The sequence below is a fragment of the Camelus bactrianus genome, chromosome 17, assembly GCF_048773025.1.
Source record: "Camelus bactrianus isolate YW-2024 breed Bactrian camel chromosome 17, ASM4877302v1, whole genome shotgun sequence".
In the NCBI taxonomy this organism is placed as follows: Eukaryota; Metazoa; Chordata; class Mammalia; order Artiodactyla; family Camelidae; genus Camelus; species Camelus bactrianus.
In genome coordinates this window covers 31,676-56,549 of record NC_133555.1, presented here as the reverse complement: position 1 = coordinate 56,549, position 24,874 = coordinate 31,676, and the positions used below count along the sequence as shown (strand labels likewise).

Genomic DNA, 24,874 nt, shown 5'->3' with positions numbered 1-24,874 from the left:
CATATGGGCACTTGGGACAGGACACACCTGCTCATGCCCTCTGTGGCAGGAGTGCTGGCTGCAGGGACAGAGTCCTCGAGCCTTTTCAGAGAAGCTGGGAGTGTGGGTTTTCACATAAAATTTCCCCAAATTAAAGTGTGACAGTTATTTTCAAGTCTTTTAAAAAACACGGTAAGAGACAGACAGAAACCACAAACAGATTCGTGGGTCAGTGCACAGCTGTCCCCGTACTTTGTTAAAAAACGCCTCTATCTGCAAGACCAGAGCTGCCGGTCACCCCTAGTTACTCCTCCTCTCACTGAAAAAAATGTTTAATCTTTGATAGGAAACCACAGCTCTCTAAGTGTGAGAATTCCCTGCTCCCCTGAGCTCACCTCCTTCCAGCCCCTCCCCACCTGGCTGTTGGCCTCCCTCTGCACAGCCTCCATCCAGCCATCCCTGAGGTTGCTGTTCTGTGGATACAGAGAGCCCTGGGATGTCCTTAGGATTCAGTGTAAATACAAGCAAGGGTGGTTTCCTTCTGTGTATCCTTCTCGGTAGAGAGCCGACCCTTCCCACTTCTCTGTCTCTGTTAGTACTGCAGTCGGGTGTTTCCAGAGGTGGCGTCCTCAGCCAGGGCTCCAGCTTCCCCCAGTGGCCTGTCCAGTGACCTCTTGGGGCTGGCCAGGTGACATTCAAAGTATGTGGTTATCGAGGGTACTGACCTGGCTGGGTGACATTCACAGTATGTGGACATGCGGGACACCGATCACAGCCTTGGGTGGTCATCAGGTGTTTGCTTTCACACTACCAGGGCCACTGCCAAGGTGCTGTCCTGTCATATGGCGTCTGGACCCCTTTGGCCAGAGGGACAAGGAACTGGAGAGCTGTAGGGGGAGCAGGGCGGGTGACTGGTGGGCAAGAGCCCCAGCAGAAGTGAGGGCGATGGATTGGCTGTTGCGAGTGGAGGGAGGCCACTGTGTAGGGCAGGACAGCAGGCTGGAGGCCCAGGAAAGGGCTGCTACTCCAGCTTGAGTCCAAGGCTTAGCTGGCAGTCCCCTCTTCTTCAGGGAGGTCGCTCTTCTGTCCAGGCCTTTGGCTGATTGGATGAGGCCCACTCACCAATGAAGGGTCATGGGGTCATCTGCCCAGAAACATCTAGAATAATGTTTGACCTACCCCAAGTGACACAAAAAGTCCACTGTCACTGGGGGCTCAGGGGTGGGTCTGCAGGCCGTGCAGAACTGTTTCAATGTCTGACAGCTCCATCAGTCCCTTATGCTCCAGCTGAAGGCCAGGCCTCTTTCCGGGGACAAGTTCCAGCCCCAGTGACTTGCCCCGTACGCCTCTAACACCCACCTCCAGGGCCACCAAGCACCTCTCAAACACCTCCTGGATCTCTTCCTACAGTGCCCTGACACCCGCCTATACCCACAGTCCTCCAGCTGTGACAAGTGACCCCAGGACAGACCTCTTGCCCCACTGTCTCTTCCCCACCCCCTTGCTGCTCTTGCTCAGGCACCCCAAGCCCCAGCCCTCCTGGAGGGCCACCCACATGTCGGGGAGGGAGCTGGGATACCTAGCAGCCAGGTGGAGCTGGAGCCCAGGCTTTGGCCCAGCACCCACCCTCAGGTCCAGGGCCTGCAGAGGCTGGGAAGTTCCAGTGATCAGACATCGGTCTTCTTTTACTTCCCCCGATATTGAAGTGTTACTGACATACCTCAAAATGCACATGCCAGGTCCATGCAGTGGGGTTAACTCTGGTCCCTGTAACCCCTGCCGGTGGGGCACCGTTATTTCCAGTTCAGGAGGTTAGGTATGCAGGCTTCCTCTGCCTAGCTTGCCCTCGCTCAGCCCTGGAGCACCTACCATCAGGCTCATGTGGGGACAGTCCCTGAGAACAGAGGTCCTCTGTCTACTAGCCTTGGGACCAGGGCTGCTGAGTACAGTTGGGCAGGTTGTGGGCTGCATAAGGCATTCAGTGGAGAGGACAGGTAGGGGTGAAGTCCAGCCCCTCCCCCCTGCTATGTCCACCTGGAGGGCAGATTCTCAGAAAGGCACCTTCTGGGCCAGCAGTTCCCTGGAGGTGACCTTGGGTAGGTGACTGGCTCTCTGAACGGCATGTTTCTCACTTGCTGAGTGGACATCAGTGTGCACACAGGGTGGGCACAGGCTTGGCAAGTGGGTGAGCTGCCAGCACGGGTCCTCCCACAGGCCCTGCGCTGTCGTGTCTCCACTTCAAGAAGATCAGGGCCTGGAGTCTCTCGGGCCTCTGCTCAGCTTCCCCTAGCTGCAAGCTGGCCTTGACGGCTCCTGGGCCAGCAGAACCTGCTCATCCAGGCAGGGCCCAGGCTGGAGCAGGTCAGTGGGGCAGGTTTGGTGTCAGTCTAGTCCCCATGCAGTGCTTGCAGCCCTCACAGCTCAGCGTGGTCCCTGCCCCGTTGGGGGTCAGGGTCCGTTGGAAGCAGCATGAGTGTCACAAAAAGTTGTGAGTGGGGCCATCAAGGACAAGTGCCAGGGCTGAATCTGACAGGTGGGGTGGGAGAGGCCCCAGAAGTGGCTCTTAGAAAAAGAATGGTAAATGGGGAGGAGCAGCCTGGCACCTGGAGCCGCAGGTGCAAAGATGCTGAGGTAAGATTGGTACCCGGAGAGCAGGAGGAGCTGGTGGGGCAGGAGCAGCCTTCAGTGGTGGGACCCCAGGCCCTCAGGAGGAGGCCAAGCTTTATTCTAACTGGAGTCAGATGAGCTAATTGTATCTTGAAACTCTCCCCTGCTGTGTGGCAGCTGGGGGGCCAAGAGGAGGCTGGTACCACTACCTCAGCAACTTTTGAAGGGTGCGAGTGGGGATGGGGAGGTGCCCTGGCCACGCCAGGCACTGGCCTGAGTGAGATGGCCCTCAGGACTCTGCCCCCAGGTTAGCTGTGTGCCCTGACCCCTTGTCTCCGCAGGTCCAGCTCTGCCCTCCCTGTGCAGGAGGACCCAGACAGTGATGGGGAGGTCAGTGCCCTTCTGGGTAGGGGCTGCAGAAGCCAGGCCCTCACTACCCAGTGCCCACACATGGCTCTGGTTGCAGGAGCTGGAGCTGTACTTCACAGAGCCCCAGCAACTCCTGGATGTCTTCATGAAGCTGGAGGAGCAGAACCTCTCATTGGTCCAGAACACCCAGGAGATGGAGGAGACATTGGAGGAACTGAACTTCACCCTGAAAAACACTCAGATTCGCATGTAGGTCTCGCACAGGTGCCTCGGTGGTGAAGGGGCTCTGTCACTGGTGGTCATGCTGGAACCCTCCACGGTCACTGGGAGATGGGCTGTGCACTCCCCCCTTATCATAACCCTGCCCCTGTCCTGGCTTCAGTTTTCTGGAAAGTTCCATTTGAACACTTAAGGCCTGGCTCTGGGGAGAGAGTGTGTTCTCTTGGGTAGGGGGTTGGGGGTGGGAGTAGGTCAGGTGGGTGGATTCAAGCGGGGCTGGCCCCTCCCCACTCTGGAGCAGCCTGCAGTCCGAGGGGGATATCTCCAAGGACCTCCTGCCCAGGAGGTTTTTGCTGACACCAGGTCCTGCAGAGCTTGGCTGGGCAGAGTCAGGCTGAGGCAACAGGTCAGGCCTGTTAGGAGCAGAGAGTCCTCCATTTGCTTCCAAACACTGACCAAGCAGCTGTTCTGGATCAGGCCAGGGTCTAGGCCCTCCAGGGATAAAGCAAGGCCCTGCCTTGTGAGCTGGCAGACTTAGAGGTCCACAGGTTTGACTTGTGGGTAGTAATACATGCTCGGAGGAATATGAAGAGTGATACAAGAAGGGGCTGAAGTGGAGGGTGGCAGCTGATGGGAGCGGGTAGGGGAGGTTTCCAGCGCAAGGTGTCTTTTGAACCAGGTACTTCCTGAGCAATGGGTAGCCACGTGGAGATTTGGGGGAAGAGAGCTGCAGGCAGAGGGAACGCAGTGCAAAAGCCCTGAGGTGGGAGCCAGCCCAAGGCTTTGCTTTTGCTGTCCCAGCGGAACCATGTTCTTGGTTCCCATGTTCTTGGAGTGCCCGTGTCCTGTTGGCCTATGCCTTGCCTTGGAGAATTTCCTGCGGGGAGTCTCCAGCATAACATGAAAATATCAGTTCTTAGGAAAGATGGTGTCTCCTGGAACCTGGGAGGTGGTGGGCACAAAGCGAGAGGAGCTGGGGAGAGGCAGGCAGCCTCCCAGACTCCAAGAATCTGGTGAGGATGTACACACGCCCCTGCACACCTCACAGCAGAACCCTGGGGTGCTGCCTGGAAGCTGGTCTTTCGCCAGCTGAGCCACTTCAGAAGCTGAGCCGCCCCCAAGAGCACCAACAGTGTATTTCCAGGGGAATCACAGCCCACGTGCATTTAAGTTCCATGAACTCAACCATTTTTTCTTGGGGGGGGGGAAGGCTTTAAAAAATACAACAGATAAACAATTTGAACAGGCCTATCTATTAAGGAGATTGAATGAATATTATTATTAATGTTCCAAACAGAAAACACCAGGCCCAGATGGGTTCACTGGTGAATTCTACCAAACATATAAGGAAGAAATAAAATTCTCTACAATCTCTTCCAGATAGAAACAGAGGGAACACTTCCTAACTCATTCTGTAAGACCAGCATTAACCTGCCTAGTACCGAAAGCAGACAAAGGCATTATATGAAAACTGCAGACCAGTATCTCTCATGACCATAGATGTAAGAATCATCAACAGAATATTAGCAAATTAAATTCAACAATATATGAAAAGAATTAAACACCACGACCAGTTATTCCATGACCGGGGTTTTTCCCCAGGTATATAAGGCTCATTTAACATTTGAGAATCAATTACTGCAATCTGTCACATCAACAAAGCTAAAGAAGAAAAATCAACAGATGCAGAAAAATCATTTGATAAAATCTAACACCCACTCATAAAAATTCCCAACAAACTAGGAATAGAGGGGAGCTTTTTGAACTTGATAAAGGACACCAACAAAACCATACGGCTAACATCATACTTAAAGCTTTCTTGCTAAGATCAGAAACAGGGCAAGGAGTTCCTGTCACCACTTCTTTTCAACATCAAACTAGAAGTCCTAGCTAATTCAGTACGACAAGGGAAGGAAATAAAAGGTGTTAGGCTGGGAAGGAGGAAAAAACCTTTGTTGCAGAACAGATGGTCACGTATGTAGAAAATATCAACAAAAAAACTCCTGGAACGTGGGAGGGTGTAGCTCAAGTGGTAGAGCACATGCTTAGTGTACACAAGGTCCTGGGTTCAATCCCCAGTAGCTCCTCTAAAACTAAATAAGTAAACCTAATTACCTGCCCCCTAAAAACAAACAAACAAACAAAACCTCCTGGAACTAGCAAACCATTATATCAAGATTATAGAATACAAGGTTAAAATACAACGAAGGTTAAAATACAACGAAACAAAATCTGTACAAGATCTACATGACAGGAAAACTTCAAAATTCTGATGAAAGAGATGAGAGAACCAAACAGAGAGAGATGCCATGTTTATGGGTAGGAAGAGTCAATATTGTCAAAATATCAGTGCTTCCCAACTTGATCTGGAGATTCCTTGATTGCAATCCCAATCAAGCCCCCAGCAAGTTATTTTGTGAATATTGGCAAACTGATTCTAAAATTTATATGGAGTCAAAAGCCCTGGAATAGCCGATTCACTATTGAAGGAAAAGATCGAAGTTGGAGGACTGACACTGCCTGACTTCAAGACAAGTGGCAAGACAGTCGACAAATAGATCAATGGAACAGAATAGAGAGCCCAGAAACAAACCCACATAAATGTGAACAACTGACCATTAACAAAGAGACAAAGGGAATATGATGGAGCAGAGACAGTCTTTTCAACAAATTGTGCTGGAACATCTGGACATCCAGATGCAAAAAGGAAAAAAAAGAATTTAGACGTAGATTTTAAACCCTTCACAAAAACTAACTCAAAATGGATCACAGACCTAAATCTGAAACACAAAACTATGAAACTTGTAGAAGAAAAATAGGTGAAACCTACAAGACTTTGGGTATGGTGATGACTTTTTAGACACAACACCAAAGAAACAATCCATGAAGGAAAGAGCTGATAAGCTGGACTTTTAAAAATGTTAAAATTCTGCTTTATGAAAGGCACTGTCAAGAGAATGAGATGACAAGCCACAGAAGTGGAGAAGATATTTACAAAATATCTGATAAAGGATGGTATCCAGAATGTATAAAGAACTCTTAAAATTTAATAATAAGAAGTGAACAGCCTGATTTTAAAAATGGGCCAACGACCTAAACAGACACTTCTTCAAAGAAAATAGTCAGAAGACAAACAAGCACATGGAAAGATGCTCAGCCTCATACGTCCTCAGGGAAATGCAAATTAAGACAATAAAGAGATATCACTGCACACCTGTCATAATGGCCAAAACCCAGAGCACTGATAACACCTGGTGCTGGTGAGGATGTGGCGCAACAGGAACTCTCATCAGTACTGGTGGGAACGCAGAAGGGTGCAGCCACTTTGGAAGACAGCTGGGCAGTTTCTCACAAAACTAATCATATGCTTAACACAGAACCAGCAGTTGCACCCATTGGTATTTACCCAAAGGAGTAAAAACCTTACGTCTACATAAAAGCCTGCATATGGATATTTATAGCAGCTTTATTCATAATGTATTCAAAACCTGAAGGCAACCAAGATGACCTTCAGTAGATACATCCAGACAGTGGAATATTATTTGGTGCTAAAAAGAAATGAGCTATTGAGCCAGGAAAAGACATGGAGGAAATTTAAATGCATGTTGTTGAGTGAAAGAAGCCAGTCTGAAAAGGCTATATGGTTCTAGTTACATGACACTCTAGAAAAGGCAAAACTATGGAGACAGTGAAAAGATGAGTGGTTGCCAGGAGTTAGGAGGAGAGAGGGAGGACTAGGGGAGTAGATGATCTGGGGACAGTGACAGTACTCTCTCTGATACCCCGATGGTGGATACATGTCATTATACTCTTGTCCAGACCCTCAGGATGTACAGCACCAAGAGTGCACCCCAGTGTAAACTGTGGACTCTGGATGACAATGACGTGTCTGTGTAGGTTCATTGTGACAAATGGACCGCCCTGGTACAGAATGTCCATAGTGGGGGAGGTGACCGAGAGCAGAGGATGTGTGGGAAATCTCTGTACCTGCCACTCAGTTTTGCTGTGAACGTAAAACTTCTCTAAAATATGAAGTCTCTATTTAAAATATATATATACAATCGCAAATGAGCAGTCTGTTCCCACACTGGAAGCAAGAGGGGCTGTATTAGAGACAGTGCCCCTGAACTCAGGAGCATTCACGGCAGAGTTGTGCACAGCAGCCAAGGGCTGGACACACCCTGTGCAGCAGGTGAGGGGATGCACGGTGTGGCCTGCCCACACCACTCTGATTAGGTGTCCTCTGCTGTATATATCTGTTAGGTGTTATTGGTTTCTTGTGTTACTTAAGTCTTCTATTTCCTTACTCATCTTCTGTCTGCTTGTTCCAGCAATTATTGCAAGGCAGGTATTGAGGTCTCCAACGATTATTGTAGAACTGTTTCTCCCTTCCGTATCGTCATTTTTTCCATCATATATTTTGACTGTCATTAGGGAAGTAAGTGTTTATTATTGTTATGTCTCCTTGCTGTAGTGAACCTTGTATTAATATATAATGTTCTTCTTTGTCTCTCATAACCATTTCTGATTTAAAGTCTGTCTGGTATTAGTATAGCTGCTCCTGTTCTCTTGTTTGTATTTGCATGGAATATCTTTTTCATCCTTTCACTTTCAACCTGCTTGTGTCTTTGGACCTCAAGTGAGTCTCTAGTAGATAGCATCTGGTTGGGTCGTGTTTTTTTTTTTTTTCCTTCCAGTTTTATTATGTGGAATGATTACAGTTCAACTGCACATACACATTATATTGCATGTAAATACATATAAGCAGTATACTGTACTTTTTTAGTTTTCATATATGTACTAATTATTGTTTCTAAGAACAGGTTAGATCTTTGGCTTTTTAAACTTGCATAGTTATCAAAGGAATAAAGCCAACTACAAAATAATCAACAGAATGCAGTTATCCAATCATAAAGGACAGTCAAGTGTGCTTACACATATTCAAGAAATCAAAATAATAATTAGCTCATTTGTGTCATTATTAATGTTACCATTTTTTAGATTCTTCATATAAATGATGGCATTTTTCTTTCTCTTTCTGGCCCACTTCACTTTGAATGACAGTCTTCAGGTCCATCCATATTGCTGCAAATGGCATTATTTTATTATTTTTTATGGCTGGGTAGTGTTCCATTGCATAAATGTAACACATTTTCTTTATCCAGTCATCTGTTGATGGACATTTGGGTTGTTTCCATGTCTTGGCTATCGTAAATAGTGCTGCTGTGAACGTTGGGGAGCACGTGTCTTTTTGAATTTTATTTTTCTCTGGATATATGCCCAGGAGTGGGATTGCTGGATCGTGCGGTAAGTCTATTTTCACTTTTTTAGCGGAACCTCCATAGTGGCTGCACCAATGTACATTCCCACCAACAGCGTAGGAGGGTTCCCTGTTCTCCACACCCTCTCCAGCATCTATCATTTATAGACTTTCAGTGATGGCCATTCTGGCTGATGTGAGGTGATACCTCATTGTAGTTTTGATCTGCATTTCTCTGACAATAGCAGTGCTGAGCATTTTTTCATGTGCCTGTTGGCCATTTGTATGTCTTCATTGGAGAATTGCTTGTTTAGGTCGTCTGCCCATTTTTGGATTGGGTTGCTTGTTTCTTTGATATTAAGGTGTATGAGCTATTTGTATATTTTGGAAATTAGTCTCTTGTCAGTCACCTCATTTGCAAATACTTTCTCCCATTCTGTAAGTTGTCTTTTCTTTTTGTTGATGGTATCCTTAGCTGTGCAAAAGCGGGTCATGTGTTTTTATCCCTTCTGCCAATCTCTGTCTTCTGATTAGAGAGTTTAATCCATTCAAATTTAAAGAAATGACTGATAAGGAAAGGCTTACTTCTGTCATCATGCTATTTGTGTTCTGTATGCCTTATCACTTTTTTGGGGTCTCATTTCCAGCATTGCTGTCTTCTTTGTGTTTAGTTGATTTTTTTGTAGTGAAATATTTAAATTTTTCTCATTTCATTTTGTGTATGTTCTATAGCTATTTTTTGTGGTTACCGTGGGGATTACATTTAACATCCCAAAGGTATAACACTCAAATTTGAATCTATACCAGCCTAGCTTCGGTAACATACAAACCTGCTCCTTTCCAGCTCTATCCCTACCCCTTCTGGTCGCTGATGTTTTCATGCATTGTGTGCCCCAAAACATAAATTAATAATTCTTTTATATGCATTCATCTCTTAAATTATGTAGAAAGCAAGATTTGGAGTTACAAACCAAAAGTTACAGTAATACTAGCTTTTATGCTAATGATTTTTTTTTTCTTTAAGTGTATTAGTCTGTTAAATCATGTAGATAACAAAAAGTACAACTACAAGCCACTGTTAACAATAATACTGGCTTTTGTTCTTGCCCATGTATTTACCTTTATTGAGATCTTTATTTCTCCATATGCTAAAGTTACTATCTAGTGTCCTTTCATTTCACCTGGCAGGTCTCCCCTGGGCCCTTCTTGCAAGACAGGTCTAGTGGTCATGAACTCCCTCAGCTTTTGCTTATCTGGGAATGTCTTGATTTCTCCCTCACTTTTAAAGGACACTTTTGCCAGATGTAGGATTCATGGTTGAGTTTTTTCTTTTTTTTCCTTTGAGCGCTTTGAATATATTGGCCTGCTGTCTTCGGGCCTCCAAAATTTCTGGGAAATCTGCTGAAAATCTTATTGGAGATCCTTTTTTTGTGGTGATTTGCTTTCCTCTTGCTGCTTTCAAGATTCTTTGGCTTTTGAATATCCTGTGGTAGTTTGTTATAATATGTCTTGGTATAGTTCTCTTTGATTTCCTCATACTTGGAGTACCTTGAGCTTCTTGAATGTTTATATTCATCCAGTTTGCAAAGTTTTCAGCCATTATTTCTTCGAATATCTTCTCTACATCTTTCTCTTCTTCTGGGACTCCCACAATGTGTATGTTGGTCCTTTGGGTTGTTGTCCCACAAGTTCTTTAGGCTTTGTTTGCTTTTCTTCAGTCTTTTTCTTTCTGTTCCCCAGCCTCCATAGTTTCCATCATCCTGTCTTCAAGATCACTGATTGTTTTTCCTCCCTGCTCAAATTTGCCTTTGAATCCCTCCAGGGAATTTTTTATTTCAATTATTGTGCTTTTTAGCTCCAGATTTTCTTTTTTGATTTCCTTTTAAGTTTTCTGTCTCTTTATGGATATCTCCATTTTTTTCACACAGTATTTTCTTGACTTTCTCCACATCTTCCTTTAACCCTTTGAGCATCTTTAAACACAGTTTTTAAAAAAATCTTTGTGCTATACTTGCCATATTAATTTTTAGGAACAGTTTGTGTTTCCTGTAAATAGGCCATGCTTTCTTGTTTCTGTGTGTTCTTTGTGCATTTTTGGTGAACACGGAATATTTGAAGCTAATAATGTGGTAGCTTTGGAGATCAGACTCTGTCTCTTCCCCAGTTTTCTGTTTGTTGTTACTTTTGTTTATGTATTTATTTATTTTTAATTGTTGTAGGCAGTCTTTATGCTGAGAATCAACCTGAGGTGTGAAATTAAGGTCTTCTCAGGTCTTTTCTGAGACTTTTCTTTGGCTTGTATGGTCACTTTCTAATTTTTCCCATATACACAGTTGTTTTTGAAAGTCCATGGTCTTTAATGTCTAGCTCTCAAAAAGGGAAAAGACTAAAAATTAAGTGTTGTGGGAGAGCTCTGGTCCTTTAAATACGCTGGAAGTGAAGTCCACCAGAATGGGCGGGGCTTATAGCAAAGGAGATAGGTGAAGCAATGACCTCTGTCTCTTTGCACCTCTGTGACCAGAAGCAGCAGTCAACCATCAGAGCGTAGATCCCAGTATTTGGAGAACAGGGTCCTTTTGGCCCACCCTGGTTCCTGTGAGCTGTGTGCGAGGTGTTCCAGGAACATACGCACAGGTGCTGCCATGGGGATGGAGTTGGGGGATGGGTAGCTGTTACTGTGCTCAGAGCTGGAGTGGAAAGAAATGAACACAATTTGATGTCCAGGTCCTTCCCTAGAAGTTGTGAACAACCTTAGCAGACTCCAGAGCTACAGAATAGTTCCGTCACAGATTCTGCCAGTGCAACTGTTTTCTAGGTGTGGAGACAGATTTCTGGTGCTTCCTACTACACCATTTTCCTCTATCTCAAAATACTTTATTTTTGTCCTTTTTGCTGCTATTTCTGCAGGAATATGGTAACTCTTTCTCTTTAGCTTGGTCTTTGAATGACCTTTATTTATTCACATTTGGTGGTGCTTGCTTTTCTCTCTCTTTTTTTAATACTAGTCCAGTAAACTTTCTGATTATATGTCTCCAGGTATTTAGGAAGGGATCCTCTTTCTTGTTACCTTTTAAAAAACTATTTATAACTTCTCCAATTCAGCCTAGTAACTCTAAGAAAATTTCAAACACATAAACATAAACAAAAGTAGAGAAGGTGGTGTAAAGTCACCAGCTTCACCAGTGACCAACCCATGGCCAGTCTTTCCCCTTGACCCACCCACTCCCCCATCTTCCTATTATTCTGAAACAAAGTCCAGGCACTGTGTCATTTAGTCTTTAATTATTTCAATAGGTGTCTCTAAAAAGAATAGGGCTCTTTAACTTAGCCATAATACCATCATCACATTAAAAAGTAATTCTTAATGTTGAATGTCCATATTCCATAAATGGTTAGAGTTTTTAAACCATTAGTCTGAATTAGAATTGAAATAAGATCACACTCTGCAGTCGGTCGTGTCTTTAAATCCCGTTCAACCTGTAGGTTTTCTCCCTGTGTCGTCACTTTTCTGGCAGCAGGGTGCCCCTCAGATGCTGTGCACTGGGCCCCCGGGGGTTTTGTTAAGTGAAGTCTCTACCTGGTCAGGTCCTGGGTGAGGCCTGAATTCTGCTTTCTGACAAACATGCAGGTGGTGTGGACCCTGGTCTGAGCACCAGTGCTGGGCAGTGTGTTCTTCATGCCCTGCAGGTTGGCAGTGAGATCTGGTTGAGGAGAAAAGTCTGTGACCCAACAATTTGACATTTAAAGAGAACTAGTGGGGAAAAAGTGATCTTTTTATCGCAGTTATTGAAGAAGAAATAGGACAATGATCTAACCCCCCCCCCAACCTGGTCCAGGTAACGAGCTGTCAGCTACAAGGTCACTGGCGAGTCCAGGCACTGGTCATGGAGGAATTCAGCGAGAGCTGAATTCAGTCCTGTTACCCTTAGGAGATGCACTGCTGACCCCAAGCACATCACCCCTGTGGTGGGTGCTCAGGGCTGGAGGGAGGTCAGGTCTCTGTTACTGGTCCAGGCAACCTGCATGCACCCTCCAGAGGCCCAGGCCTGGGTGAGGGGGTTGTGAGCAGCATGTAGCCTCTCTGGCCACCCACCTCTGAGAGCTCAGGAGGGCTGGCCAGACCAGCCTTGGCCCCACAGTCTGAGACCTGCGCTGGGGAGCTGGTGTGGGGCTGAGGCCTGCACCCCTGTGGCAGTGCATATGACAGGCCCTGGGCCCCTGTGGGCAAAGGAGCAGCAGCCTGTGGCACTATGCCTAAGAGTGAGAAAATGTCAGTAGGTTCCATCAGCCAAAGGGCAGAGCCCCAGAATCACTGCTGGGGAGACCGGCGCCTCGAGGCCTCCCAGGCACTGCCAGCTGAGTGGCCGATGCCCTGCTCACTCTGGCCAGGGCTTGCATGCAGCTGCTCGCATGGACGGACCCATGCCAACCCTAGGAGCCAGGAATCCTGCTCTGGAAGCCCCAACATGCAATGGTCAGTGTCTGCCATGATTGCGAAAACATTTTTTAAAAATTCTTTTAATATTTTATTTCATTTAAAAATTGATTGTTGCAATTCTATTCCTAAATATATACCCAAGAGAACTGAAAATGTCCTCACAAAAGCCGGCCTCTAAGTGTCCATAGCGCATTATTCCCAAGAGCCAAAAGGTAGAAACCACCCAAATGTCCATTGATGGTTGAGTCTATCAGCTGAGGGGGTCTCTCCGTACAGTGGACTGTCATGTGGTCGTAGAAAGGAAGGACGCTCTGACACATACTTCAGCGTGGACAGACCTGAAAACATTATGCTGAAGGAAAGAGCCAGACACAAAAGGACCAGTGTCATGTAGCTCTGGGCTTATGGGGTGTCCAGAAGAGACACACAAGAGAGGGAAGAGTGGGACCGACCAGTAACCAGTCTGAGTTTCTCTCCAGGTGATGAAAATGTTCTGTAGTTAGATCATGGTGCAACCTGGTGAATATACTAAAAATGACTGAATTGTACATTTTAAAACAATTTTATGGTGAATTATACACCTCGATAAAGTGGGTTTTTCTTTTTAGTGTGGATTGTTAAAGACCTTACATTTCAGTCCTGCCTCATCTCACCAGTCCTCTGCCCCCCCGTGCATGCGGCTGGGGCCGGCAGGCTCAGAGAGTGCTGGTCCCCCATCCAGGGACAGGGAGGTCAACCAGCTGAGGCAGTGGATCACCACCCTGATGACGGCCATCGCCAAGGAGGAGGAGACAGCTGCCGAGCTGGAGCTCAAAGCCCGTGTCTTCCATTTTGGCGAGTACAAAGGCGATCAGGAGGTAGGGCCCCAGACAGACAGGCGGATGGTAGCTGGTGGGCAGTGGGTGTGGAGGGCATGTGGTGCCACAGGGCAGGGTGGGAGGCACTCACAGGCACCTGCTAGGAGGAGCCCCAGTGCACAGAGCCCGGACAGTGGGAGAGTGAGGCCTGAGGCACATGGTGCCTCAACACCGTCCGGGCTCTGGGCCTGACCCTTGGCCCCAAAACAGAGCCAGCCATATATTCATGCTCTGTGGACAGGCAGCCCTCCGACACACCTCCTCCCTCCCTTCAACAAACACGTCTGCTTCTTAAACGCACGCAGTGTGTCCAGAAGTGACTGGCGGGAGGAAGGCAGGCACAGCCTCAGCCAGGCTGGAAGGTGAAAGAATTCTGAGGGCACAGAGACCGGGGATGTGTCCTGGGCAGTAGGACCAGGACTGGGCAGCACACCGAGGGCCAAGGGGGTGGACCCAGCTTCCTAATTCACTCAAATTCCTACTGAGCACCTGCTGTGTGCTGGGCACAGGGCCAGGTGCATGGGATGCCCTAAAAGCAGGCCAGCACACCCCTGCCTCCTGCAGAAGTCAGTGGGCACTGTCTGTGCCCTGTGCCTGTCAAACCTTTGTGCCGGCCGTTCGTCTTGTAATCCTCATGCCCAGTCTGTGGGACAGGTGGGGTTAAGTATTTTCTGAATGTCACAGCAGGCTGAGGGAGGGGAGCTCCCAGGGCCCAGGGCCACACAGAAAGCAGTCACAGCACGTGGTCCTGTGGGGAGCTGAGGTCAGTGCAGGGGCAGGACAAAGAAGGCTCCAAAGAATAGGGGACTGGGCTTCGGTGGGTTTGCTGGAACCCAGGATCTGGCTGGCTGTGAGAGGGCCAGGGGTCAGACACTCTGGTCAAGAAGAGTGTAGGTGTCCGAGTCATTTCCCCTACACTTTCCGAGTGCCCACTGTGTGCTGGGCAGGGCCCTGGGAGGTCAGGCGAGTTGTCATGAGGGCTCCGGCAGGCTGTGATGTGGGGGTGGCACAGGCCTGCGCGGCCCTGCTGGAGGGAGGCCTGCCCGCCTCACAGGACAAGCTGCTGGAGAGTCTGAACCACAAGGTGCTGGACGTGTACCGGCACTGTGTCGACAGCCAGCAGGAGTCCAGGCTGGGCACCGTGCAGATGCTGGCCACCATTGAGCACCAGCTGGATGAGCTGCTCGAGAGCCTGGAGCGAGTGCCCCAGGTCAGGATCGAGCAGGCAGAGAAGGCCAAGGAGAAGGAGCGGCGTATGAGGTGAGGCCCTGCCAGCCCTGCCGGTCACACAGCTTCTCACAGTGGGAGGGCCCTGAGGGTGAGGTGCCCTCCACACCCCTGCCCCAGCTCTGGGCTGGCACTGAGGTCAGAGGTCAAGTGTGGTCCTGCCCTCAGAGTTCCCCAACTGGAGACAGGAACCTGGTGCTCCATGATGAGAGGCAGAGTCCAGGGGTCTGGGGGCAACTGGGGAGCCCAGACTCAGCCCCGTGGAGAAAGCCCCTCTTCTGGAGTGTGGCCTGACGTGGTGCCAGGGACCCCAGGAGCCAAAGTGAGCCAGCCTCACCTGGGACAGGCGACAGCAACGGGCACTCTCCCGGCTGGAGTGGGGCGGGAGAGGGGCTGCACTGCCAGGGCCGGGAGGGGGCGAAGGTGCACACTCTGGAGGGAGCAGCTGAGGGGAGGTGAGGTCAGCAGTGGGGGTCTGGCTCTGAGGGGAGGCCTGGGGAGCCCCACAGGCCCAGTGCGGCCCAGGCGAGTTCCTGGCCGCCTGGCTCATTAGTCCGAGCGGAGTCCCGAGACATGGTCATCTACAAACAGCCATGTCTGTCCCACATGCACAAGGGCTCTTCCTCTGTGTCCTCGGACCCCGCAAGTACAGACGGGAAGGACACAGGACTACTGACCTTGGAGGGGCCGGGCCTTCAAGGGCGATGATGGGGGAGCCAGAGCAAGTGACCAGGGATGGGGGTCTAGGAACTTGGGCCTCCTGGGGGTATGAGCCCAGAGCCAGGACCCCCAAGGAACAGGGTCAGAAGCAAGGCCCTGACCTGGCAGGGGAGCGGGGAGGGCCATGGCCTGAGGGCTGTGTGGGAAGGAGCCGTGGAGTTGGTAGCCTTCGCTGGGCCTCCAGCCCTTAATCTGTCTTTTGTCACCACTGCCACCCAGGCTCCGGGAAGAGAAGGTCAAGTTGCAGAAGCAGCTGCAGGAGGAGCGTTTGCAGCGGGCACAGGCCCGGGCCCAGGCCGAGGTCAAGAAGAAGGTGGGCAGGGTGGCCTGAGGAGGCACAGGGGATGGGAGGGGCTGGCAGCCTGCAGCCGAGCCTGGCTCACCTCCTCTGCAGGTGCTACTACTGAGGTTCTGGGGACCGGTGGGGCCATCAGAGCAAGGCCAGGGTAGGGCAGCGTCTCCCATTCCTGGGCTTGCCACCCCCACTGGCTCCTGAGGACCTACTCCTTCCGGGGGCCCTCCCAGCCCTGCCAAGATGTGAGCCCTCCGCTCAGAGAGCCGGCACCAGCGGGTCAGCCCACCCCCCTGAGTCCCACCTACACTCCAGGCAGACCCCAGGGCAAGCTCACTGCCCTCACTAGGGGACCCCTGACTGCTGTGTCCTGAAGCCTCCACTCCACAACTTGCCTGCTGGCCCCTGGCAGGCCTGAGCCTGAACACAGGCGCAGAGGACAAATAAGGACACTGCAGGTTCCTCCCCATAACCCCCACGGTGAGAGATGGGCCCTGACGTTCCCCTTCTGTGTTCCCAGGCGCCACCCCTGCCTCACACACACTCGTGCAGGGCCAGCACCCAGGAGCAGGCTCTACGGGCCTGACAGACACATGCCCCAGCACTGCACCGCAGCTCTGGCCCCAGCCCCGGCCTGAGCAGGAGTGACCAGAGAGGCTGGGATGGTTCACGGGGCCCCACAGCACCAGTCCCGGCCTCCCAGCACGCTCGGGGCAGGGTGTCCAGAGCAGAGCGCAGGCTCACCGGGCTCGCCTTTGGCAGAGAGGCAGGAGACTGGTGAGCCGCTCCCGGCCACCCGCCCTGAGAAGTGCGGAGAAGTCTGAGCACGGGCTGATGGACAAGGAGGAGGAGGAGCAGCTGTATTTCTTCACTTAGCCTGCAGCTGCCAGCCCAGCTGCCTGGAAGGGCAGACCGTGGGGATGCAGAGATAGGCCCCGGTCGGGCCATCGCTTCGCCCCCACCCATCGTACTGCTTGTGCCTTCGCTCGTGAAATAAACTCCCTGTCTCCCCGCTGCCATGAAGCCTGTCTAAGGAGGAGCCCAGTCTCCGTGTATCAGCCTTCCATGGGTCATTCGAGCCCAGCAGACGCCGAGGGGTGGGCCACCGTGGGCCTTCCCGCAAACAGCTGCTGAGACGAAAGCCAGCTGGGCACAGATCACATTTCTACCCCAGGTGAGGTCGGAATCTGCCCCACTTCCAGCCAGGCCCCAGTTCCATCTTCTTGGGAGGATGTTTGAGTAGCTCAGAGACGGTGAGTGAGAACTGTAAGTCGAATGGAGCAGAACACGTGTCTGCGGAGTATTAATTGCAGACCGTGAGTGTGCCGGAGTGAACGTGTTAGAGAACGTGCTTCTGAAGCGTGGGAGTCGGATTGTTCAGAAAGAGTGTCTATGAGAGGCTGGTCCTTTGCACACATCGTCTGTCAACAGTGGTGGTCACGTGCACACAGGAGGCACAGCTGAACGGTGTTGAGTGAGTGGTGGGGTGTGGAGGCTGGGTGGCAGAGTGGAGGTGGGAAGAGTGGTTGTTGAAGAACCCACAGTGCGTGCACAGAGTCCGAGACTCCATCTGGCATGGCGTCCTCACTGGGCGAGAATGGCTGGGGAACAGGAGGACACCAGGTGGGGCTGGACCTCAGGGGATCTGTGGAACAGCCCTGTCCCTGTGTCTTTCCCCCAGGAAGGGACACCCAGAACTCTGAGAGGAGAACCCTTAGGGGAGAGGTCCCTGGGTGGCACATAGGCCTGCTTGCGTAATGTTATTTTAGGGTCCATTGTGTTAATGTGTGCTCTTACTGAGAAATCACCATTTCCTCTGGGTTTCCAGTTTGATGCAGTATGTTTCTCTTATTCTACAGTATTGTCACATTAAAAAAAAATCAAAACTTTCATTGATGTGTAGTTGATTTACAATGTTAGTTTCAGGTGTCCAGCAAAGTGATTCAGTTCTTTGTATACATACATATATATATTTCCTTTTCAGATTCTTTTCCATTATGTGCTATTGCAAGAAATTGAATATAGTTCCCTGTGCTGTACAGTAGAAACTTGTTATCTATTTTAAATATAGTAATGTGTGTGTGTTAATCCCCAACCCCTAATTTATCCCTCCCTGCCATTTCCCCTTTGGTAACCATAGTTTGTTTTCTATGTCAGTAAAGAAAATGAGTTTGGTTTTGGTTTGTATCATTTTTTTTTTTTTGGTTCCACATATAAGTGACACCATATGATATTTGTCTTTCTCTGTCCGACTTCACTGAGTATGATAATCTCTAGGTCCATCCATGTTGCAGCAAATGGCATTATTTCATTTTTATTTATGGCAGAGTAGTATTCCATTATATAAATATACCACAACTTCTTTATCCAGTCATCTGTAAATGAACACTTAGGTTGCTTCCATGTCTTGTAAATAGTGCTGCTATGAACACTGGGGTGCATGTATCTTTTCTAAGTAGAGTTCCCTCTGGATATATGCCCAGGAGTGGGATTGCTGGATCATAGGGTAAATCTATTTTTAGTTTTTTGAGGGTCCTCCATACAGTCCTCCACAGTGGCTGCACCAAACTACCTTCCCATCAGCAGTGTAGCAGAGTTCCCTTTTCTGCACATCCTCCCTAGCAATTATTGTTTGTGGACTTTTGAATGACGGCCATTCTGACTGGTGTAAGGTGATACCTCATTGTGGTTTTGATTTGCGTTTCTCTGGTATTAGCGATATTGAGCATTTTTTCATGTGTCTGTTGGCCATCTGTAAGTCTTCTTTAGAGAAATGTCTATTTAGGTCTTCTGCCCATTTTTTGATTGGGCTGTCTCTCTTTTTTTTTTTTTTTGAGAGGAGTCCCAGGGTTTGTGATCAGCTCGTGCACAATTCTGATTTGTTGATGGTCAGGTAACAGGGCTGTGTCACAGGGGTTAATATTATCACTCTTTGGGTGCCAGTAGGTCTGGTGGCTACATGTTCATGGTCATCAAGTAGTTTACTTCTCCCACTTCCTGGGGGTTTCAGCATCTCTAAAATAACTCAGGAACGTTCATCAGACACTATTATCTGGGTACTTCCGAGAGGAGGGAAAGCAGAGGGTGTGGGAGGGGGGGGATCTGTCCCCAGAACACCCCGTAGTGTCCTGCTCTGTTACAACCCCTTGTCCCACAACAAAATGTGCAGCCTCAGAGCCAGAGGGAAGCTGAATCGTATCCAGTCCCCAGGTCTCAGGGATGTAAACGCCCTCTCCCTCTGGTATTGCTCTGGCCCTAGTCCACTCCACCTGTAGCCAATGTGATGCAGGAAAAAGGGATGTGGGGCATGAGAAGGGCTGTGTCCCAGGCTTCGGCTGAGCCCCTGGGACGTGCCCCGCCAAGTGTGGGTCCTTGGCTTCACGCAGGAAAGAATTCAAGAGCGAGCCACAGTTGAGTGAAGGTAGATTTATCCAGAGAGATACACTGAAAGGCAAGAGAAAGGCCATGAGGTGTGGGGGTTGGGTGCTCAGATTAAAAGTAGGTACACATTCCATAGAGAGAATGTGGGCCGTCTCCAAAGAGGGATAGGCGCCATTTTGATGTTAATTGCTGTGGCATTCCTTGAATGGCTGTGCCCTGCCCACTTCCGGTTTCAAATGGACCCTCCGCCCCCACCTGAGGCGAAGCTGCTACTGCAACACACTAGGGGCCTCAGTTCCTCAGCAGTCCTAGAAAACGCAAGCGCTGACTTCCCCAGCTGCACACCTCCACCCCGCCAGGGGACATAGAGCCTGGGTGGCCCTCTGACCTGGGGCCCTCGGTGGTGGCCAACCCCATCGCCTTTCCCTGGTGTGCTCTTGGCGTCTTGTCCCCGCCCCAGCAGAAATACTGGGCCTGAGGCCTGCAAGCGCTTCCCACCCCACCAGGCCTCGCCCACGCAGCCACGGGGTCAGCCTCGCACAGCCCTCCTTCCCCGCAGGAAAAGCACGCAGGAGAGAGGAGTCAGGAGTCCTGCTTCTCAGCGCAACAGACAGGAAACAGGGCCGGTGACTAAAGTGCTTCCAGGGGCCCGGGAGCGCAACACCCAGAATCCCATGCATGGCCTGGGACTACACTACCCAGAGTCCTCGGTGCCCCAGCCCCATCCTGGGGATGCAGTACCCAGAGGTCTAGGTAGGTTACCTGCTCCCCACTGTGGCCCATCCTGGTACTACAGCACGCAGGACACTTGGTATATTCCCAGTATCGCCCACCCCCTTCCTGGGACTACAGGACCCAGAATTCCCAGCGTGCCCGCCCATCCAGGGACTACACACCCAGAATGCTCAGTGTCCCCCCTCAACTACAGCACCCAGAATCCTCGGCCTCCCTTTTCCTGGTACTACAGCACCCAGAATCCTCAGCGTCCCTTTTCCTGGTACTACAGCATCCAGAATCCTTGGCATGCCCGCCCATCCAGGGAATACGTACCCAGAATCCTCGGCGTGCCCGCCCATCTGGGGGCTACATACCCACAATCCTTGGCATGCCCCCATCCTTGGACTATAGCACCCAGAATCCTCAGCGCTGCCTTGTACTGCAATGCCCAGAGTTTTCCAGGCAGCCAGGGACCACACTATTCCAACCTGGTTCATTGGTAGCGGAGGCGTCTTTTCCGAGCCTGTAGTTTGTTACCTGGTTGGTGGCCAATCTGGCGCCACCATTTCCTGCTCTCGTTTTTTCCCTCGAAGGTGGGAAACCGGGACGTGGGAGCACGGGCCTGCAGTGGTCTGGGCAAATCGTTTGCCATGGGCCGGTCCCCAGTTTCCACAGGGCAGACTGAGGCTGGGGGACTCCCCCAGTTGCTGGCTAGACTGTCTCTGTGTGCTCCTGTTGGGCCTTGAGTCCTTTCCCCTGGCATCCGGGGTCTCATGTCAGTGATGGCCACCTGGTGCCAGAGGCATTTGCGTCTCAACCCCAGGTTTCTGTCCAGCCTAATCTTTGAACCTCTGTGACTTCCCTGCCAGCCCCAGGGCTTGAGAGCCCTTCTGCTGGGTGGGAAGGCCTTTCCAGCCTGGCACCCTCTTGCTTCTCCCTCCAGTTTGTTACTGAACTGGTTGACTGGACCTGTGCCTTGGTCCTAGTGGGGGCCAGGACCTGCCTCAGCCGGGGAGGTTCTTTCTCTGATCAGGTTCATGCAGCCAATAATGAGACAGGTGCTGAGACAGGAGCAGCACAAGCTTTACTCAGTGGCCAGAGACTGGCAAAGTGGTAACCCAGCTCGCAGATCAGCTTCTCAGCCCAATTCGGTTGCAGACACCAAATATATATAGGAGGGTTGAAGCGAAGGGGCACAGCTTGGGGTCTGTTCAGGGTTGGGTGGGTGGAGATTGGAAAGAGTGGGAGGAGTATTTGTAACTTAACAGGGATATGGTTGGACTCGACACTGATGCAACTCCTTTTCACTCCTTGTGTGGGTTTTGGGTTGTTGTCATGGCAATTGTCAACTGTCCCGGTGCTGCTGGGTGTGTCAGTTAGCATGCTATTATATCACAGTGAGCGTGTAATAAGGCTCAAGGTCGCCTGGAAGTCAGATCCTCTGTAGTCTTGGGCCTAGTTGGTTGTAATCAGTCTTTGTGTTTTTCTCAATGCAGCTTCCTCCTGAAACTTAGATCAGAGTAATTGGGTTCCGCTCGAGGGAGGGGCAGGGGTATGAACGTGGCGCAACCGAGTCTGGTATTTTGACATTTTGATGTTCCCTGTGCCTTTCCTGTTGTATGAAAAGTCCTGAAGTCGTATAGCTGTGAAAAAAATCAGAATTGCATGTGTTTTTAAAATCAACTTGACAGTCTACAGTCTTTACAAATATTCACTAGCTACTTAGGACTCCTTATGTGAAAGGAGCTTTCTGTCTGACTGTGTTTTGTAAGGCACCACTCTGATATGTATGCTGTCTTAACAAAGGACTTTCCACTCAAACGTTTTCCTGACCATGCCCTGCATTTCATCTTTGTTTAGAGTTCTTTTTTCAGGGGGAGGTAATAAAGGTTATTTGGGGAGATACTGTTAAACAAAATTAAAGTTGTGTGCATTAGCAACATAACTCAACATCCTTGACTTGGTATGAGAGTAACACATGTTCTTGCTTTCCTGTGTTCTGTTAAGTCACCACAAGCTAAATAGCTTTATGAAACTGATATGCTGAAATTTAGCTTTACTGTTTTTGCTTGTGCTCTGATGCCAAGCCAAGCTGTTCATAAGTTTCTTCGATCTCTGAGTCCATCTCATCATCAGTATCACCCAAGTGTGGATCACCAGCCCCTGATAAATCTGTTCCATTTTCTTCATAATCTGGAAAAAAGTCTTCTCTTTCAAGTCATTCTCAGTATTTCTCCCGACAAGCTGGATGAACTGCAGGGAAAGGAGAGCCACCAGATGTGCAGAACATCGCTTCACGCATAGCATAGTCTCACCTTCAGGTGCCGCTTCTCTGCTGAGGTGCATGGGCTCCACCCCAGTTACCCGACCAGCGTTCTGCAAGCTTCATGAGTGTCTGATTTCTCTCTCTGGCCATTTGCATCTAGGATGGCATTTTCAGTTTCTTGCATGCCAGTCTTTCCTTTTTCCTTCCAGCATCTTCCAAACTGACCCTGTCAACTTCAGTAACAGCACTGCACAATTTAAGTTGTTGTGCAGAGGGTTAGAAAAAAGAACACCCAACAACCCCTGAAGGCAGCCTGAAGAAGACCAGCCTCATAACCTGGTCCATTTGCTCCCTTGATCTCCAGGTTAAGATAAAGTTCTACCAGGAAGAGTACAAAAGAGTACAGTCGAGTTACCTCATTCTTTTTGCAGCTTGTTCCTTAACTTCATATTAATTCTGGTATCTTTAAAGTAGCAATTGGTGGAAACGGCCACTCTCCGGATGTTGCCAATTGCTAGCTCTCATGTAAGAGGATTTGAGACAGACATGGCCTGTTGATACATGACTTCCCCGTGTTCTTGCAAAGCATCATCTGTTGTAACACAGCCATTCACTGTCTGTGCAAACCATTCAGTTTCAGTTTCCAAATCTATGAAATGGTTTGTAAGATGATTCAAAAATTCCTGGGCATATTCATATAGAGTGGGACAATCCTCACAACCACCCTCATAGGATTCCGTATAATCAGAGGGACAAATTGCTTCGACACGAGTAAGGAGCCACAACCACCCGGGGCTTAGCCAGTGCTGACCCCGAGCTCTGCAGTGAGGTGTCAACCTGTGAACTCATCTTGCTCCCAGGAGGGCTCCCCTACAAGGTGGTTCTTGGAGAGAAGTGCTTATAGTCCATTTCTAAATTTTTAGCATTTTATGTTATCTGGAGAGACAGAGAATTCCCCAAACATCCCCTGGCCCCCCCTTTGTTCAATAGTCCTTCTTTTAGCTCTCTCTCTCCTTTTTGCCATTTAGTTTAAGCAGCAAGGAAGAAGCAACTAGGAGACACTCAGTACTTTCTGGAAATCTTAGCTAGTTCACCCAATGCTTGGGCTCATTTTGAACTTTCCACCTTACTGTAGGAACAGTGTTACTAAACTTTCTGACACTGCGTAACAAAGGTCCTCTTTCCTCTAGTTTGTAGTCAGAATTTTTGATACTCTCCTTTAGGTCCTCAACAACAGCCTCCTCAAAATATGGACTTCTATTAATAGTATGTTCACACCAAGTCAAGCTTTCACTAACGCTTCTGAAATCCTTTTCGCTTTCTCCCGCTGCCTGATATCAAAGCCACTCTCACATTTTAGGTTTTTAAGTTATAATAGCCCACTGCTATGGGTACCAAAATTTGTATGAATTATGTAATGCTGCATAGCAAATTACCATGCAGTTTATCAACTTAGCAAACACTTATGTTCTCTCACAGTTTCTGTGGGTTCAGTATCCAGGAGGGGGTTAGCTGGGTGATTCTGACCCACGACCTCTTATGAAGTTGCAGCCAGGTCATCGTCATCATTATCATCTGGTGCTGGAGGATCTGCCTCTAAGGTGAGTGTTACTCCTTTGCCTGGTACATTATTGCTGGTGGAAGGCAGTTCCTCCTGGTTCCCTGCATGCGTTTGCTTGAGTGTGCTCACAGCGTGTGGCTCCAGGCATCCCCCAGAGTCTGTGAACTGAGAGAGACAGCAAGGAGGCATATCTTGTGCCTTAGACCTGTTCTCCAAAGTTCAAACATCACATGCTTTTTAATATTTATTTTATTTTTAGTTTTTAACACCTTGACTGTGCTATGGTTCCTGTACAGCAAACTACACATATTTCAAATGTACAGTCTGATGAATTTTGATAGATGTGCACACCCACGAAACCACCACTACAGTCAAGATAGCTAACATTTCCATCACTCCCCAAGAAGTGCAGATTTTGAACTCCTGATTTATCCCTTCCCACCCCGTTTACCCCCTGGTAACCATAAGTTTGTTCTGTGTGTATGTCTGTGAGCCTGTTTCTGTTTTGTCATTAAGTTCATTTGTGTCCCTCCCCCCCCCCTTTTTTTTCCAGATTCCACATATAAGCGATATCATATAGCATTTTCCTTTCTATTTCTGGCTATGTCATGTGAGCTTTTGTTTGCTAAATACAAAACTCCAAATGCAGCCCACACTCAAGGGTAGAGGAATTAGGCTCTCCCTCTTGAAGAAATGATCAAGGAATTTGCGGGCCTATGTAAACCATCACAGCAGGACCATTTTATATCTCTCCCCTCAAGGGTCACAGTCCTTTCTGCCTGCTGTGCAGTTTCTGAGAACATTTGCTTCATATGTTTGGTCGTCTTTCTAGTTGCTGATGGCAATGGGCTAGTCTCAGGTCCAAATCAGATCTCAACGCACTGATTTGGACCTTACATGCAGATTTTCTTCTCTCTGGCTTCAATTTCCTCACCTATAAAGTGAAATTATTGACTTGAAAGAAGAGACAGCAACAGAAAG

At 49.1% G+C, this 24,874-nt stretch overlaps 1 protein-coding gene and 1 pseudogene across 5 annotated transcripts in view; one reads left to right on the top strand and one right to left on the bottom strand.

The window, feature by feature from the left end:
• Positions 1-18,142, top strand: part of CFAP100 (cilia and flagella associated protein 100) — a 38,029-nt gene extending 19,887 nt beyond the window's left edge. For 4 of the 5 annotated variants that reach the window (XM_074344147.1, XM_074344146.1, XM_074344144.1 and 1 more), the window contains 6 exons: positions 2,928-2,976; positions 3,053-3,204; positions 13,594-13,729; positions 14,784-14,989; positions 15,896-15,989; positions 16,731-18,142. In XM_074344147.1, coding sequence (XP_074200248.1) covers positions 2,928-2,976; positions 3,053-3,204; positions 13,594-13,729; positions 14,784-14,989; positions 15,896-15,989; positions 16,731-16,844 — 751 coding nt within the window. In that variant the 3' untranslated portion in view covers positions 16,845-18,142. Of the gene's footprint in view, positions 1-2,927; positions 2,977-3,052; positions 3,205-13,593; positions 13,730-14,783; positions 14,990-15,895; positions 15,990-16,488 lie in introns of all 5 variants that reach the window. The other variant, XM_074344145.1, reaches the window with a different exon arrangement.
• A 3,623-nt stretch (positions 18,143-21,765) lies between these two features.
• LOC105071693 (polyadenylate-binding protein-interacting protein 1 pseudogene) lies at positions 21,766-23,181 on the bottom strand (annotated as a pseudogene).
• Between the last annotated feature and the right edge of the window lie 1,693 nt (positions 23,182-24,874).